The sequence below is a fragment of the Bos indicus x Bos taurus genome, chromosome 12 (assembly GCF_003369695.1).
Source record: "Bos indicus x Bos taurus breed Angus x Brahman F1 hybrid chromosome 12, Bos_hybrid_MaternalHap_v2.0, whole genome shotgun sequence".
NCBI classification, from domain to species: Eukaryota; Metazoa; Chordata; class Mammalia; order Artiodactyla; family Bovidae; genus Bos; species Bos indicus x Bos taurus.
Genome location: NC_040087.1, coordinates 27,737,164 through 27,755,693, shown reverse-complemented (window position 1 = coordinate 27,755,693; position 18,530 = coordinate 27,737,164). Strand labels below are relative to the sequence as shown.

Sequence of the window (18,530 nt, the reverse complement as noted above, 5' to 3'; positions counted from 1 at the left end):
GGTTTGGCTACTCTTCATGTTCCAGTGGTGCCGCCATAAGTTGCGTCATCAAGTCTCAATTTCTTGAGCACTCAAACAAAAGGGAATGTAGCTAGAGCTCACAGAATCCTTCATAAAATACTTTAAAGGTGTTCTTACAACTTCCAGATGTTAGAACAGTGAGATGTAAAAGAAATCCCTACCCATCACTATAATGGCTTAGATACAGGTTAAGGCACCCAGACTGTTAGCCTCCCTGGTGGATCAGATGGTGAAGCATCTGCCCACAGTGCAGGAGACCCAGGTTCGATCCCCGGGTTGGGAAGATCCCCTGGAGAAGGAAACGGCAACCCATTCCAGGACTCTTGCCTGGATAATCCCATGGACGGAGGAGCATTGTAGGCTACAGTCCATGGGGTCGCAAAGAGTCGGACACGACTGAGCGACTTCACTTCTTCACTTACTGTTAGTGAAGGTCTGTTGATAACAATCTATACTTTTATATAAATCTTTACATTTGGGAGAGATTTGACTACAATACAGAGGTGTGAAACTCATGGTGAGCTTTTCTCTTTTCTTTTTTTTTTAATAGCATGCTACTTTATAGAGAAATCTTCTTCAGGAAGCAGGTTTTCCATTTATATAAAGCATGAAACTCAACATGTATTATAGAGAAAAGAGGGGTATATTGAATGTATATAAATTTATTTGCCTTGGCAATTATTTATTTACAATTGATGATTGATACCAACAATCGAGGTAAAGATATACATGAGGTATAAATATATTATTTAAAGGCAGTATATTTTATTTCCATTGGCAAGATAACAATGCATAAAATACTGTGGCATTTGACAAACAAGCTTGATGCACCTTTCTCCTTTTTTGTGTTGTTTTTAAGATGCACTGTGTTGTAGGCAGCAGGGGTGTACTTCGTATGTGCATGAAAAATAAAAAGGTAATTTGAAGAGAAGGGGAGTCAGAAATCAAATCACGTTGTTTCTAAGTGTCCTCGAGATCTCGGCTTCTCAGGGTGTGGTCTTTGCCCTGAAGCTGGTTCAGAATCCAGAATCTCAGGCCTGCCTGATCCTGCCAGAATCAGAGGCTCATGGTAACAAGATCTCCAGGTGATCCGTGTGCTGCTGAGGCTGGAAAAGCCCTGCTCTCGGTGACAGGACGCTGTTCATCCTTGTGCGCCTGTCACACCTCCTGAAAACACGCGGGCCCATCTCTGGAGTGGGACCAGCATTAAGCTACATTAAAATTCACTAACGATCCTGTCTATGTAATCTGGCATATGTGGTTAAATTTAGGATGTGAATTTGTTTTGCTCACAGAGCATTGCGCAAATGGAAAACTATGAGTTTGCCACCACCTTCTTCGGTAGGCAAGGAAACAAAAAAATTCCTCGATTACAATTCAGACAGTATGATTTTACTTGTACCATCCAGAACTCATTTATAGCATTTTTATTCCTCTCAATAAAAGAATTGCACAATGCTGATAAAAGAAAACATTACAATATAAAAAGAAAACACTCAGTTTTTTTTCCCCTCCAACACCAATTGCTAAATTATGATACCAATCTCTCCCTGAAATCAAACACAATAAATTATCTTCCTCTTTAGAGTTGCTGAATTACAATAAAAAAAAACCCAACTTAAAATCCATCAGCGATTGGTTAAGGATAGTCAATTTGCTTAGTCCATACAATAATAAATAAGGTTCGGTCAAATGAATAGCTAGCTTGACTGACTAATGAAGAAACATGGACTTAACAAACCTGTGTATATTTTCTAAAGCTAACTGAAGAACACAGTTTTGGTCTTAATGTTAGTTTAAAACCCTGTCTTTCAGATTGCAGAACTTTAATGAGTAATATCTTAAGAGCATCATACGTAGCAATATTAGAACTCCCTGAAGCTGTAATGGTCCAGGACTCTTGAGTGACCAGCATCTCCCTTTATCTGGTGTCCAGAGTTAAATTCAGTGCAAGACGTTGGTAAGAAAATGTCAATTAACTGTGACCATTAAATAGGCCACTGGTCAAATAGAATGACATTTAAGAACATTATGCAATGTATCTATGAAACCTCAACAAAACACAGAGGCTCCCTTTGGCTGTGAATATGCCAAGGCTATTATATTCAGCTCTAATCAGCAGGGAAATACAGGTTCTGTTTCAGTCACTGGAGCTGACTCCAGTGGTCCACGGGCATCTGGCATTTCAGTGAAACTGTATCTGCCGGCCCCATGGCAACTGGTAATATAGTCTTAAACCTGGTAACGACTACTCACCCACTTCTTGGCTTTAAAGAGGACTATTATTTTCCGCGCTTTATCCAACGCCCCACTCTCAGGTTTTGAATGATACACGCTGACAACACGTGAGAACCATTTAATGTGTTTTCCTTTGGTTGGCTAATCTTTGGTAAAATATCAGGGCGGACAACTTGTTTTCACACTTTGGTGTTAGCAGCAGATTCTGCTCAGCTTACAGGGCAGCGGGGACACAGGGCCCAGAGAGGCTTGGAAAGAACCGTGTGCCGAAAGGGCTCACCTGATCAGATGCACTCCTTTTCAAAATACGCAATTATATATAAAATTGACATTTTACATATATACAGTAAAGATAAAGATATACACACATATGTACATACGCTCTACATACATTTATTTACAGTTAATGATAGTGCTTCTTAGAAGCCTTTAAATAGCAAAATTAGGCAACGCACAAGGAATAATCGATTTAATTTTAAGTAACATAGATAAATGTTCTTGATTTTTAAAAATATTATATTAGTAGGGATGTAGCCATCTCCAGGAAGGCTAGGAAAAGTTCTCAGAAATTCTTGCATCTTCGACATTCCGACTTCTCAGTGCTTCTGCTTTTGAGCAGTAACCTTGTCAATCGGTCTCTCTCTCTCCCTTGCTTCCTTGCACTCACACTCTCTCCCACAGTTTGCTTCCGCTTCCTCTTCCCTGAGTTTGATGTCACACTTGGGAAAACTCAGATTTTAGTCTCTGGACCCTCAGCAATGAGGGGCTGAAAAGAGTTTCTAATCCTGGCAACTTCCGCCGCACACAGATGTCCAAAGCCTTTATTGTACCATTCTGGGGAGTGACCTCTGTGGGGACAAAAACGGGCAGGGAAGTGGGAAAGCCTCTTCCACATCACAACAGTCTGTCACGGTCAACATGGCGCGCCCGTGCCCGGCCTGTCAGCTCGCCTGCCTTCCCCGAGGGGCTGCGGCTCCGAGGACCTGCGAACCTCATCCTGTCAATGCGGGCCCGTGAAAAGCCTTCCTGGCTAAGGGTTTGGTCTGTCTTTGCAGCATTCACCAGGTGCTTTCAAATGATAGCGTACTCTCAGGGACGAGTCTGACTTAATTCAAGAATTTACAGAGAAAACCCAGTTTATATCCACCCAGACCAAGAACTCAGTTTAGCATCATGAATGCATTGAAAAAGGTTGGATTTAAATTAGTTCCTTCTCATAGGAGGGCAACTGGAGGGAGCAGAAAAGCGTACAGGCTGGAAAGAAACTTAAGAGGACTCGTATTTCCTGAGCATCTGCTATGTGCCAGGCGCCAGTGCTGGCGTTCGCCCCGTGAGAGCAGCACAACACACGTGGGACAAACGGAAAATAAAGACGGGCATGGGCCCTTCTCCTGAAAGGCAGAATTTTAGCACGGCTGGAATGAGAAGTGAGGGGCATGATTCGTAATCATCGAGACAATGTGTTAATGGTCAGGAGGAGGAAAGGACAGAGCAGTAGGGGTCAGATGGGAAAGAGGGCCCTGTGCCTGCCACCTCCAGGAGCCCACACTCACCTCAGGTCCACCCTGCAGATGTGGGTCAGCCGCGATTTGCCCGAGCCACATGGCTCTATCAAGTACTGGGAGTCCATCACCGCAGCGCGCACGCCGCCCATGAGCTGGGCTTCCTCGTGCTCCACGGACAGGGACACTAGGGTGCACATTCCTTTGGGCAAATCGGTCTTCCAGGTCCTGCAGCGAAACAAACCCACACGTGGGAATTACGGCGGAGAGAGAAAGAAAACCCTGAGCACGGCGCTGAGGCTTACGCTGACATTTTCTTGCTCAAATTCCTAGCCCAGTTACTTGGATTCAGCTAATGGTTCTCACAAGTGTGTGTAAAGCTTATACAGTGCGGTTCAAAGCAGGGGTCTCATCCCTCTGACCCAGAGGTCAGAAACGACTTTGCAATTTTTAGAGATTCTTTCCAAATTCCAAACTGAGGCTGCAGAGACTCCTGCACATTCCGGAAGGGCCTGCTGGTCCCACCATTTGGGAATCGGGACTTGCTCATTCAATTCTTTCACCAAACATCTACTGGATGTGCAAGCTATGAGAAGCCACTGAAGACACAAAGGTCCAATCAGGAGGAGAAAGAGACCTCCAGAGAGAACTCTGAAACACGCTGACAAGCACAGTGATAAGGCTGTGCAACGAGAACTGAGATCATGCACACGGGAAGGCTTCCTGGAGGAGGTGATGCTCCACTCAAGTCTGAAAGGATACATGAGCTGACGATGCTCAGTTAGAAGAAAGCTCGACACATGTGGACTGCTAACTGCTTTCAAATCCTTGAGAGGCTCTTGAGTGGGAGAAGAAATAAATACAGTTGATTTGACTCCAGAAAGCAGAGATATGAAGGTGTGTTTCAATCCAGTGCAGAGAAGAGCTGTCTCACAATGTGTACTCTTCAAAAATGGAATGGGCTGTATGAGGAGTAGTGAGCTCATTGTTATTGGAGCTACTTAAGCATAGAAGGGGGAAAGTAAGTGAAGTTGCTCAGTCGTGTCCGACCCTTTGCAACCCTGTGGACTGTAGCCTACCAGGCTTCTCCATCCATGGGATTCTCCAGGCAAGAATACTGGAGTGGGTTACCATTTCCTTCTCCAGGGGATCTTCCCGACCCAGGGATTGAACCCAGGTTTCCCGCATCGGAGGCAGATGCTTTAACCTCTGAGTCACCAGGGAAGATATAGAAGCGGGTACCACTTAGGAAAAGGTTGTAGATGGAAGTCAGGAGCATCTCTGTAGCAACCATTTCTACCACAGGATATGGGTTTGATTATTATAATCTCAGTTATTAAGTCACAAATCCTATCCCCTTGCTTAGTTATCTTATCTATAACTTCATCTTCTTCTACCACACAAGAAACATATTACCAAGAAACTTGGGAATAAGCAAGCCCAACAAATTTCTTAGCAACTTCTCCATGGGTATGACCATTCTCTTTTCATGCATGATGCTATAATTAAGAACAAAGATGGAAAGTTGTATAGATTTGTGGGGATAAAATGGAAAAAGGCTTCAGTGACTTATCACTGGAACCTCCTGAGGAACTAGAGAAAGGGATGAAGTGAGACATGAACGTGGTAATCCAGAAAGGAGACCATCCATGGCACTTTCTACCTCTTGTATCATAACCACAAGGAATTCCTGCTACAAGCAACATGTCTGGTTCATTATTCATCTTCTTGGGTGCCGAGTTCTCCTCCCTCAGCTTCATGGTCCACCCACCCTCTCCTTCAAGTCTTGGATCAAATATCAACACAGTGAGACTCTGCTCTGACCCTCTATCTTATGTATCACCCTAAGATAAGTAACCCCTTCATGGATCACAGCCTTGTGAGAGCTGGGCGATAAAGAAGGCTGAGCACCAAAGAACTGATGTTTTTGAACTGTGGTGCTGGAGAAGACTCTTAAGAGTCCCTTGGACTATAAGGAGATCAAACCAGTCAATCCTAAAGGAACTCAACCCTGAATATTCATTGGAAAGATTGATGCTGAAACTGAAGCTCCAATACTTTGGCCATCTAATGTGAAGAGCAACTCAACAGAAAAGACCCTGATGCTGAGAAAGATTGAGGGTGGGAGGAGAAGGGGGTGGCAGAGGATGAGATGATTAGATAGCACCACCGACTCAATGGACATGAATCTGAGCAAACTCCGGGAGACAGTGAAGGACTAGTAAGCCTAGTAAGCTGCAATCCATGGGGTCACAGAGTCAGAAACGACTTAGTGACTGAACAACAACAGAAAAGAAATCCTCTTTATTGACTCTTCCTAATAAAATATAAATCTCAAGAGAGCAGGACTGTGGTCTGTTCACAGCAGTATCTTGAGTCTCCAACAGTGCCTGGCACAAGGCCGGGATGGAATGGGACTCTAAAAATGGCAGGCGGGTGGCACTGCAGGAAGAGTGGGAGGAGGGCTGTTCCATGAATGGACTCTGGCCCTCAGCCTCCTCTAAGGGGAGTGGAGAGTGGACCATGGTAGGGCTCTAACCTACCAGTTCCCAGGGCTGCCATCCTGGAACTATTTGACTTCTTGCTTGCAACACTGAAGGTGTAAAATTTAACTTCCAATGAGATGAGTAATGTCCCAATAACTGTGTCAAGAAGCCATGCTTACAATTTCCCACATTCTCCACCAGGATCCCATTGTGGCTAAGATAAATACATATATTTGGGTGAAAAAAAAATGACCCTTGAAACTCAAGGTCCTAAGGACCAATTCCAAAGGCAGAAATAGCTCATGTGAAAAGTAATCTTTAGTTTGCCATCAAGACTAGTTTAATAAAGAAACTACTTTAAATATGCATTTGGGAATTTCACCAGTGATTTTTTTTAATACTGCTAATATATGAGAAGAGATGGTATTCACCATCAGTTATCAGTAAAAAAAATTTTTTTACTTAATTATATTTTATTTGGGTTTGTCAGTATCCTCCATCCCCATTCTTTCCGATTCAGTACAGACTCACCAGCCAACATACACAGCTCCACTGTCCCACTGCCTAGTGTTAGCCAAGCATCCCATTCTAAATCCAGAGAACAGGGGTCTGGAACTCAACTCACAAATCTATTAGAAGCAATATTTCAGCAGATGAGATCAGAGTCTCAAGCCTTGTCAGGCCCTGAAATCTTTCTGGACATTCGAGTGTCTCAGCATAGTTGAATCTTCAGGGCTGGGCCAAGGTTTCCATGCATGGGGATGACTTATAAACATGTAAGGGCTTCCCTGGTGGCTCAGAGGATAAAGAATTTGCCTGCAATCGAGGAGACCTGGATTAGATCCCTAGGTCTGGAAGATCCCTGGGAGGAGACCAAGGCAACTCACTCCAGTATTCTTGCCTGGAGAATTCCATAGACAGAGGAGCCCGGCAGGCTACAGTCCATGGGGTCGCAAAGAATTGCACACGACTGAGCATAGTCTGAATGTGTGAAGTTATACAGATGAATTCTGAAGTTACACACACTCTGGATGGACAGCCACACCACTGAAGACTTGCCTTTTCCAGGCGGAGAAAAACAAAATCAAGAGAAAAGCCAGTGAGATTCAATTTGCATAATTTGGCAGAAAGTTCAGCTGGACAAACAGCAGCTCTTCTTGGGACTCTGTTCTAAGGAAATGAACGATATTTATGGCCTAATAAACCGTATGCTCCATAATGAAAGGGGCCATAAGAGAGCATGGCAGAACTGTGAATTGGGTGAAAGAAGCAGGAGGTCTGGCGTGAATACGGCAGTCAGTTTTCACCGAGGGAAGTGAACTGAGGGCCGGCGCCAGTGTTCCCGGTGGAGGCTGAACTTCGGTGGGAGAATGCAGTGACATGCTTCCATCTGCAGCTCTCACCCTGCTTTTGGAGCAGAGGGTCAGGCTTACCTGAGAACCACGAAGTCCCTGGAGGGGTGGGGCGCCATGCTGTTCAGCACGTACTGATAGACTTCCGTCTGTTTGTCCAGCGTTTCCACCACCTTCCACTGCACGAAGTCCTCGTCCCACAGGTGGCGCTCCCTCAACACGCGGTTCAGAACCACCGAGGGAGGCGCCTCCACCTCAGCGGAAGCCTTCCACAGCCTCAGCGGGGGCCCGTCTCCCACCTGGGGAAAGACACCCGCAGCGGCTGAGAGGTCCCTGGCTCTTCAGAACCTACCAGGCTTCACTGGGTGTTCAAGAAGCCTCATCGATTATGGAACTTGACAGTGATTCTGTACACCTCAGGTTTAAAATGTTCACCCTTAAGCTTAAGAAGAGTGGCAGTAAAAACGATAACCAGCAGCACACAGTGCTCCCTGTGTGCTAAGCATTGTTCTTAGTTTTTTATTTTCCATTTTTTAAAAATTAATTTTTATTGCAGTATAGTTGCTTTCCAGTGTTGCCTTAGTGTTTGCAAAGTGAATCAGCTATACGTATACACATATCTCCTCTTTCTGGGCTTCCTTCCTATTTAGGTTGCCACAGAGCACTGACTTCCCGGTGCTACAGGGTAGGTTCTGATTAGTTATCTATTTTATACATAGTATCCACAGTGTATGTATGTTCTCTGGTAGTGGTCCTGTTATTATGTCCGTTATGCAAATGAGAGCATGGAGGCACAGACAGGAGTGTGACTCGCCCAACGTCACACAGCTCAGGGGCAGAGCCCGGCCTGGGTCCAGAAGGGTGGCTCCACAGTCTGCTACCTGGTTACATAGTCAGACTCTGGTGCAGAGCTTTGACCAGTTCCTATGTGTGACAAGCCCTGGAGACAGAGGGGCCACCTTCGAAGCAAAACAAATTCCAGGTTGTTAGATGTGGCTCTTTGGGAGTAAATTTTTTTTCCAAGACCCAAGATTACCTTTTTGAAAGCAAGCTCTGTGCTGTCTGTGCTTGGACATGTGACCCATCCTTTGAACTTCTCCTTGGCTTCCTTCTGGAGGCCCTGGACAAGATGTTCCAGGTACGTGTGGAAAGTGGCCCCGCTGTCCTCCAGCTGGGCCCCCAGCTCTTTCAGAGTTGGCGGATGGATCTCAGCCTCCACATACGAGTTATGAGACTGGGCCACCATCTCAAGCGGGACCTGAACCAACGGGCACACAGAAGAGCAACACAGAAATGTTGAGACTGATAGAGAAAGTGAAGTAGCGTCACCGAAAACCACTGTATTGGTGACAGGCCGGGTGCCGCAGGGCAAGAGGTGTTTGTCTGAGATCAGTGACAGCAGTTGGGAGAAAGGGCTTCTGAAAGTCAGGAAACCCAGATCTGTTTGAGGCTACATTTATTATTCAGAACATCGCCACGACTTCCCATTCATCCTTTCCATTTTTCTTTGATTTTACTTGTCATATATTTTTATTCAGTTTGGCAAAACTTGGACTAGGGAAATTTAAAAAGTGCACAGACTTAAGGGGAACATCAAACATGACTCAGAAAACAGCTTTACCTTTTTAGCACACTTTTTCCTTTTGCAAATGCCAGTTTTGCCACAAAAAGGATGCCAGAAGTCTAGTTCACTTACTCCTTTAGCATGTCTGTGGCTGTATTCATAAGCTGTCACTGATTCAGAGTTAACCGCAATTGTTCAGTATCCCCCCTCCACACACACACATACATTGAATCTAATCAAGTCCTGAGGTCACATTAAATATACTGTAGTTGGCTGGCCCAGGACCTGGCACGGAAACTTGATGCAGCCGTTTTTATAAACATCATCATCATGGTAAACCCAAGTGTCTTTAACTGTCAAAGCCTCAACTTCGGGGTTGCCTCCTCATATTTCTGGGAGGCACTATTCAGTGTACCATTGTCAAAAAAAAAAAACAACTCAGAAATAAGCCATAAATGCAGTAACCATTCCAACTGTCTTATCGAGTTCCAAGAGCTATAAGGAAGGAAGACGGTTGGAGCCTTTCACTCACCTCAAAAAGTCTGTCACATTCCATGATCATGTGGGCCAGCCCCTGAGCCGCGGCCAGATTCTCACTGAGGTCCTTTTGATCTGGCTTCCCAGCGGCATATTTTTTCTGGATGACTCTGTAATTGAAGGGGACAACGCTCAGCGGATCCCAAACCCCAGAGCATTTCACAGGACCCAGTTCACCCCTCTGCTATCTCTTCATGCCTGGATGCCACCCAGATCCCAAACTTTCTCATTTCCAAATAAAAACAGTGACCACACATCTTAGATATCCCGAGGCAGGTTAAGAGTCTGACAAATGGAAAACCTTGGAAAAACACAAGGGCAGGAATAACTGTTGGGGGAGAAATTAATTCATTTTTCCCCAAGTTTGAAACTACTTCACTGCAGGCTGCCATGCTTGGGCCTGAAATCCAGTCTTTTCAAATTGAAGATTTTGTAAAACACATACAAAACAGAATTCCAGGTTTTCTGAATCACAGAGAACACTCTTCAATGCTACCTTGGTAATTCTCTGACTCTGAGCCGCAACTCCAAACATTTTCTGATTATAAACGAAGTGCTAACAGATCCCCAGGTTGAAGTGCAACGCATGTATTTTTCTTTTTTTTTAGTAGCCCTGGGGAATACCTGATTTGGGATTAGCATTCCCGTCGAGAAAAACCCACCTGGGGGAGCTTTCTTTCTTCAGTAAATTCAGGTGGAAGAGGGAGGGGGCCAGACACACGGCCAGGTTCATGGGCGTCATCTGATTCTCTTCCACCGCATGAACCACGTCGTTGAGGAAGCACAGCAGCGTCTGCAGCACCTCCCGGCTCTCGTCGGCCAGCAGCAGGACGGCCGCCTGCACTGCCTGCAGCCGCTGCTCCTTGGGGACATCTGTTAAAAAATAGGTGCCAGGCTGTCAGAGGGCCAGCCGCAGAAGGAGCCGGCGGGGGAGGGGGAGAGTGTGCTACCTTCCTGCGAACATGCTTGGGGTCCTTGGGGTCCTCGTCGTCATCAACAGTGACCGTGAGGACAGCTAGGAGCACAGAGAAATCATCGCTTTGGACCCGGTGTCAGAACCCCCAGTCTCACTCCAGAACTCACGGTCTTAACGACGAGGCTGGACTCCCAAAGAGCACCCTGTGCTGGCTTTCGATACTCACCTGTCTGCCGCCTCTTGCCCATCGCCCCCCTTCCCTAGCTTGTGAAGTATCTCTCAGGATGCCCAGGGCTTGTGGGAAGGGGAACCAGGTCCCCCCTCCTCTCAAGCCTTTCTCCTTCTGGGTGGTCCCCGTGGTGATAAAGGTGGTGGTGAGGCAGGGGGTGGGGCAGGGAGCCCTGGTCATGCAGGCTTGAAAGAGAATTGGCCTGAACAGTAAGAGGTAACTAAGAGGGAAAAATCCTAGAAAAATGGGTGCTCCGTGCTGCATTTTGCTGCCCCCTGGCTGTGTCTATCAGTGATCTTTTAGGACTGTTGCTGCTGCTGCTAAGTCGCTTCAGTTGTGTCTGACTCTGTGTGACCCCATAGATGGCAGGCAGCCCACCAGGCTCCCCCGGCCCTGGGATTCTCCAGGCAAGAACACTGGAGTGGGTTGCCATTTCCTTCTCCAATGCATGAAAGTGAAAAGGGAAAGTGAAGTCGCTCAGTCGTGTCTGACTCTTAGTGACCCCATGGACTACAGCCTACCAGGCTCCTCCGTCCATGGGATTTTCCAGGCAAGAGTACTGGAGTGGGGTGCCATTGCCTTTTCCGCTTTTAGGACTGACTCACTGCCTTATTCCCCTCACTGTGAAAGACACCATCAGGAGCTCACTTGAGTTAAGAAGTGTGAAGTGATAATAGCTTAGTCGTGTCCTACTCTTCCTGACCCCACGGACTGCAGCCCACCAGGCTCCTCTGTCCTTGGATTTCCCAGGCAAGAATACTGGGAATGGGTTGCCATATCCTCCTCCAAGGGATCTTCCCCACCCAGGGATCAAATCCGTGTCTCCTGCATTAGTAGGCAGATTCTTTACCGTCTGAGCCACCTGGGAGAAGTGGCCTCTTCCCCACAGACATTGGAAAACTCTTGACACCAGAGTCTATCCTGGAACGTTGTTATTTCTAGTCTGGCTACTAGAAGTCACCACAGGTAACTCAGAGCCTCAGTCAATGTGCTGGCTACCTGACCCTCCATTCTTGTCCTGTCCGGTAGCTCCTGTTCACCACTTCTGGATTCATGGGTCAAATAAGCAGTTCTGATGGACACTGGCCCTGCAGCACAAGCTTGGCTGCCTGGGATATACTTGCTCTCTCTTTCTTCTCTAAGAAAGGCCATGTTCTGTTCAGGTTTGGGCTGTATTGTGCTCAGGGAGGTTGGGCCCTTCCCTCTGACCCACACTGGCCCAAACCAAAAATGGTAACCCCGTTCTTCTCTCCAGTGATTGATCTAGGGGAGAAAAATGTATACTTTCTGGCCTGTGGGACCAAGATAAATGTTCGGTAGGCGCTCCTGTAAATTTATCTCCCTGACAGAAGGAGACACATGCCTGAGGAGACCCCTTCTGCTGACCTCTTGCCTTTGGATGTGATTTTGGGAAGACATGATAATGTGAAGTTGTGGCCGTCCTATTGTGACCGTAAGGGGATAACCAAGAGAGGCGTACTTCAGCCATGGTGTCCCTGAGTTAACCAACTCTGGAATTACTCAACTCCAGATTTTCTGTCTTGTGCGATTACATGATGTCTTTGTTGTTTAAACAACTGTTTGTTGGATCCTGTGTTTATAGCTGAGAGCATTGTAACTGGTCATCTCTTTCAACAACGCCCAGAGGTTCTCCAGTGATTAATGAACCAAATATAAGCCCTTTGCTCTAATGTTCAGTGCCCTTCCTGGGTACAGGCCTCAGTCTAACTTTTGGAGTCATTTGATGCTTCACTGGACAGTTACCCTTCTGCAAGCCAGACGGAAATCCTATAATCGCCTGACACATGTGCTGTTTGCTTCACTCAGCACGTGCTCCTTGTGTATCTCAACCTTGAGTTGTCACCTCTCCATCAAGTCCTTATTCCTCTTCTCAACCCCATTGGGTGCTTTTTGTAACTTATCATGGAATGTCTCCAGTTTTGCTGTATTACAGTTATCTATGTATGTCTTGTCTCCCTAAGTTGTAAGATGCCTAAGAGCAGAGTTAAGTCTTACTCATCCATGTTCTCTGCAGTGCTCAGCACAGTGCCCTGAACACAAGCTGAACTCAGTAAATGTCTGCTCAGCTAAAATAAACCCTGCTTTGATCTTTTTTTTTTTTTTTGCTTGTGCGTCTCACAAAGAGCTGAAAGCGTTTATCTCTTGGAAATAATCTGGCTTTAACCTTAGACTGATGTCAACCATAACCCAAGAACCGATTTCATGTAAAGGCTCATATATGCTACTTCCAAACCATAAGGGAGGTTTTACTGAAAAAACACAGCTCAACCTCTTACGGCAGAAACATGAATTCCCTGTATTTAGGCTCCAGCAACCTGTATCACTAACTTAACCTACTCATTTTGACAAGATAATATTTATTTAGTGGGTCACTACTTTATCCTGTTTTGACAAGTGGTACTTGTTATAATCCTTTTTGATTGCAAACTCCTAAAATACATTTAGTACAGAATTCTCAGTAAGCAGGAATCCTCTTCGAGTTGGATCAATTTCACGTCAAGGTCTATTTCATGCATATGTTGCTAAAAACTTGAAAGTCCACAGGCTGAGTGTTTTTTTCCTGAAGAATTGAGACTTGGACCATTAAATACTTATCGCTGACCCTTGAACAACATGGTTTGACCTGCACAGGTTCACTTAAAAGGCAAGTGCTTTTTCCTGATAAATACATAGTCAGCTCTTCCTATACTTGGGTCTTGAATTTGCAGATTCAATGAACTGTGAATCCTGTACTGTGTTTATGACCTAAAGTTGTCTGAATCCTCGGATGCCCAATGGAGGATACGGAAAACTGACGGTGGGACCTGAGTGTCCTTGGGGAGTCCTGAAAGGAAGCCCATGCGGATGCTGTGTAAACATAACAGTACTGCTGGGAAAAAGCCACGTGTTCATTTCTGCCCTTAGCAACTACCTTTAGCAGGGTGTGCCTTTAAATCAATAATTGCTATTTTTAATTATTAATTATATGGGCTTCACTGAGCATTATCAACTTCACATCACTTAAAAAGTTCTAAGTGAAAATATAAATTAGTTGAATTAAGCTTAAGCCTTGCTTTGCTTTGCTTACTTATCACCAGTTAAAATGCATGGTATTAAAATACAATTTTCCCTTGATTTCTAGTCATTTTAACACATCTGGATTTCATATATACCAAGGAAATGCTTTCTTTTTAAAAACACCTGTATGTAAAATAAATTCTATTGTGTCCCTTTTCATTTTAAGTTTATTAAAATTACATTGAAAGTTAGTTTTTTTTTTTAATATATCTTACACAAACCCCTATTGAGAGAAGGAAGGTTTTTATGTCAAAAAGTATTTTCAAATGCATAAAATACAGCCTGGAGATTTTCATATCAAAGTGTGAACAAAGTTTACTCCTGTAACTTTTATATACTTCATGCATTGCGTGTAGGGTTTCCCTGGTGGCTCAGTGGTAAAGAGTCTGCCTGCAATGCAGGGGCCACAGGACGTGTGGGTTCGATTCCTGGGTGGGAGATCCCCTAGAGAAGGGCATGGCAACCAACTCCAGTATTTTTGCCTGGAGAATCCCATGGACAGAGGTGCCTGGTGGGCTACAATCCAAAGGGCTGCAGAGAGTCAGCTACAACTGAGGCAACTTAGCACGCATGCATGTATTACCTGTACGATTAAAATTCAATCTGTGTACTTTTTTTTTTTTAGGTGAATGGATGTGCTTTAGAACAGTTTGAGCACTGTACCACTTACACTGGTAGATGTGGAGGAAGGTCTCACTGAGCTTGTTGGTGAAAAGAGGCTCGGGAAGGTCTCGGAAGAACTGCTTCACCATGTCCGCCACGTCGTAAGCGGACTGGTCCTCATAGCTGACGTTCTCAGGGAAGTTCTCATTCATTTGACGTAAGGCATGGATTCGAGATTTCACACCTGATTTTCGAAAAAGACCCACCTGAAACAAGCCACAGGGATGTGTCAGTGAGGCTGCCTTTGGCCCCAGATATTTTCTTCCTACGGCAAGCACCTGGGGGGTGATGGGAAGGCAGTGGGACCAGGACTTGGTAAGCTGGAATTGTGGCCAAACTAGTCAATTGTAAATTACTAATTTAGCTACTCTGGGCAGTAGCAGAACATTGACTTCCTCTCCCACAAAATGAAAATAATAATAGTACCCCATCTTACAGGGCTTCGGAGAAAATAGATGTGATTGTGCTTTGTAACCTGTCAAGTCTTAAAACACCACCGATGTCATTATTGTTTTATTGTATTGTATTTAGTTAACAAGTAGTGATTAAATACCCATTATGTATCAGGCATACTTATAACTTCTTGGAGTCATCAGTGAGCAGACCAGACAAAATTCCCTGTCCTCTGGTTGTGTGCACTTTAGTAGGGGTTTTGAAAAAGTTCCGTCAATGGAAGGTTTGATAGATACCAGATAAGCAACCATATCCAATGCCCCTTTGAGGGAAAGGTTTATTGGGAATGTGTTCATGAAACAAAATAATATCATAAGCATGTATTTTGATTGAAAAGTCTTACTTCTATGCTTTTCCTTCTCCAGAATCCTTGTGACATAGGTTTCTCGTATGATGCACCTACTACTCTAGCTGGTGAGTTGTTAGGTATGTAAGTTATGGCTCTGGTGAGAATGATTCCTGAGTGGCTTTTCTTCAGACTTCAAGACATTGTCTTATGCCTTTTTTATTTTTAAGCACTTACACTCCTCTGCTTGACAAATAAATGGAGCAGTAGGGCACCATGGGGATGATGCCCCAACAGGGATGAGCAAGGGGGAGCAGAGCCCTGTGGGGATGCAGGGTCCTGCAGTGGTTTCCAGGTTATGCTGTAGGCTCCCCTCGAGTGGATCTGCCGCCACCCCAAAAGAACTGAGCTTCTCTGGGAGCCCAGGCTTACAGTGCATTAGTATGTCTGTTATTTTTAAATGCCTGCAGGGCACTGAGTTTCTCAAAACCAGTTCTTCAACCCTCCATCTGCACTCTTCTCACTCCCCAAGGGCTCCCTACTTGGCCCGCTTCCACGCTCCCAGCGGTCAGAGAGGTGGGCAGTGGCCGGACCGGGAGTCAATGCTGGCTGCTCTTCTCCTGCTCTGGAGAGTCACGCCTCCCTGGCTGCTCCGTGTGCCAGGCCGGCCTCGACCCAAGCTCCGGCGTCTGAGGAGAGCTCTCTCAGTTGCTGCTATAAATGGAGAGCAGCCCTCACTCTTTCGAACTGCAGTAACAGCAAGGGAAGAATTCCAAGCAGTTGGGGAATACTCAGGGTTTTGTATACGTCAGAGGCACGGAACACAGGGGAAATTATACACCACTACTTTTTGTGGCAATAAAGACAGAATCCTTAGTAATCTTTCTCTGCATTCTGAGGCTTACCACCCCAATTTCACAGAATTGGATATTCAGGCGGAGTGTCATTTAAAACATTAATCACTTTCTTTTTGATTCTTAAGGTTTGGAATGCCTAGAAAATGCACAAACGTTGCCAAGAAGAATCTAAAGAACATTTCTCTTCCTCTGGCGACTACTCCAAATTTCATCAAAAGGCAAGAGAAGAAAGCATGTACTGTCAAAAGAAAAGTTCAAGGTGTCAGATAAGTGATTATCGGGAGTGAGACCCGGCCTCAGTGTGTTTACATCTCTAATTCTGGAAGGAGGCCCAGGACCGGGCCTCAGGGCCGTGATACACGGGAGTTCTCAGAAGCCAAGTGCCCCGGAGGTGAATTCCTTAGCGTGATTCACAAACAGGGCTCCTCCTGTGAGTTGGGAGTATTCCATCCAAGAATTCCTGTTATTATTGTTTTTGACGGTGGAGAAATACTGATCGTGTTCTATAAAAAGAATAATGCTGACAACTGTGTGTGTGTGTGTGTGTGTGTGTGTGTGTGTGTGTGAGTGAGTGTGTGTGTGTGTGTGTGTGTGTGTGTGTGTGTGTGTACGTGGCGGGACCAGGTTCCTCATTCCCCTCTGTGCCTCGCCGGCGTGGATTCTGGTGCACGTGAGGTGCAGGTACACACACATCCCAGGGATGCTTTCTTTGTACTGTTCTGTCTCCAAGTTTCTTTCTAGTTTCAGCAGATACTGTTATTTCAACGATTTGAGACGTGTCTGGAGCTCTCCAGCCGCCGGGTCTGTGCTGCTTGTTCTGACTTCAGATCTCACAGGATGTCCAGAGGGTTGTCAGGTATTTATTTGTTCAGACTCAAATTCTGACAGTAACCTTCCCATCCCACCCTTATCTTCCAGGGGATGTGGGAAATATCTGTGGGTTCTGTGGATTTTGGGTGCTTCTGTTGGAAGCGCCAAAGGAATTTTTTTTTTCTAAGTCTAATAAAAGTAAAGGTGGTCTGAAATCAGATTCCAGATGGAGTACTGAGGATGGCAGAAGAGGCAGATGGGAAGGGCCCCTGTCATAAAAAATGGCACTGAGCTGATGGAACAAGTGCCCTACTACCTGCCTTGTTGTTATGTGACCATGGGAATTTTCTATTGTTTAAGCCATTTGGGGGCAGGGCTACAGGTTCCTGCAATGGAAAACTTCCTGGTGAGGTAAGTAGAAGCTTTTTCTGGGACCAGAGGGAAGAGCTTTTCTTATCCATCATCGTAGAGCAGCCAGGGCTAGGGGTTCCCAGGATTGCCAACCATCACTTCCTCTTCAAAAAGCTTTCACAGCTGCGATAAAATGCACATTTCTGACTAATTTCTTTTTGTAAGTAAAAAGTGGAGGACCAAAGAAACCACTGAAAATGCGTTTCTTCTAGGGACACCATGGTCATTGTGGCCGATGGGAGGCGACCCCAGGCCCTTCAGCTTCATTATGAAGAAGACCCAAGAAGTATGAAATGTCTTTCATTCGCTTCTGTGTCTGTCGCTGGCGGCCCGGTGACCTGGGTAGTCACATGTGGATGCACCTTTAGTTTAATGCTCTGTGGTTGCCATTTTGAAATTCTTTGTAATCTCTATGCACTTTTCATTTTGCACAAGACTCCACAAATTACACAGCAGGGCCTGCTCTCATGTACCAGAAAGTATGGCTCCAACATCCTCTCTTAATAGGGAAGAGTAGTGGTCAGCAATGCAAAACCCATTTCATAAGCTTCTCTCTTGCACGTCATCTTCATTTTCAGGGTAAAAGGATGAGTGATGAGTGTCCCTCTGGTCTGGTTTTACTGTCCTCTCTCTTTGGTCTTCCACCTAAACACTCAGCTTTGAAAAGCAAGGACTCAACGTGTAATTTAAAAAGACAGACCCAGGAACATCTCATTTTATGATGTTAGGTAGGCAGCAGGTGGAGGACACTTGTGCTGAGTATGAAGTGTCTTCACAGCATAATTGGGCTTTTAAAACTTGCTACTCCATTAGAAGGAGAGCGTGGGCATGAGTGCTGCATTAGAATTCAAGTTTCATCTAAATAATGTTAAATCTCCTACTTGGCATCCTGCTTATGCTAATCCTTTCAGCACTTAATGATGTTTATCAGGACTTGTGTTTCCTCTTCTTTAGGGATGTGCGCCACTAATGAAGAAAGGTTGGTTTTATCCAGAGAGAGAAAGATGCCTGAGAGCAGTATGTAGCGGGTTCTTATGTGGAGCCTTGCAGGTTTGGCCACTCACTGCCATGACTCCATACTCATCAGGAGCTGGGTATAACTTGGGTATCATCTACCCTTCTGTGTA

The 18,530-nt window shown here is 45.3% G+C and overlaps 1 protein-coding gene across 8 annotated transcripts in view; it reads right to left on the bottom strand.

Moving 5' to 3' along the window:
* Positions 1-667: 667 nt before the first annotated feature.
* STARD13 (StAR related lipid transfer domain containing 13) overlaps positions 668-18,530 on the bottom strand; it is a 227,960-nt gene continuing 210,097 nt past the window's right edge. For all 8 annotated transcript variants that reach the window (XM_027557441.1, XM_027557443.1, XM_027557440.1 and 5 more), the window contains exons 8-14: positions 14,594-14,792; positions 10,363-10,573; positions 9,696-9,810; positions 8,636-8,857; positions 7,681-7,898; positions 3,813-3,989; positions 668-3,107 (exon numbers count right to left, since the gene is read on the bottom strand). In XM_027557441.1, coding sequence (XP_027413242.1) covers positions 2,990-3,107; positions 3,813-3,989; positions 7,681-7,898; positions 8,636-8,857; positions 9,696-9,810; positions 10,363-10,573; positions 14,594-14,792 — 1,260 coding nt within the window. In that variant the 3' untranslated portion in view covers positions 668-2,989. The remainder of the gene's footprint in view (positions 3,108-3,812; positions 3,990-7,680; positions 7,899-8,635; positions 8,858-9,695; positions 9,811-10,362; positions 10,574-14,593; positions 14,793-18,530) is intronic.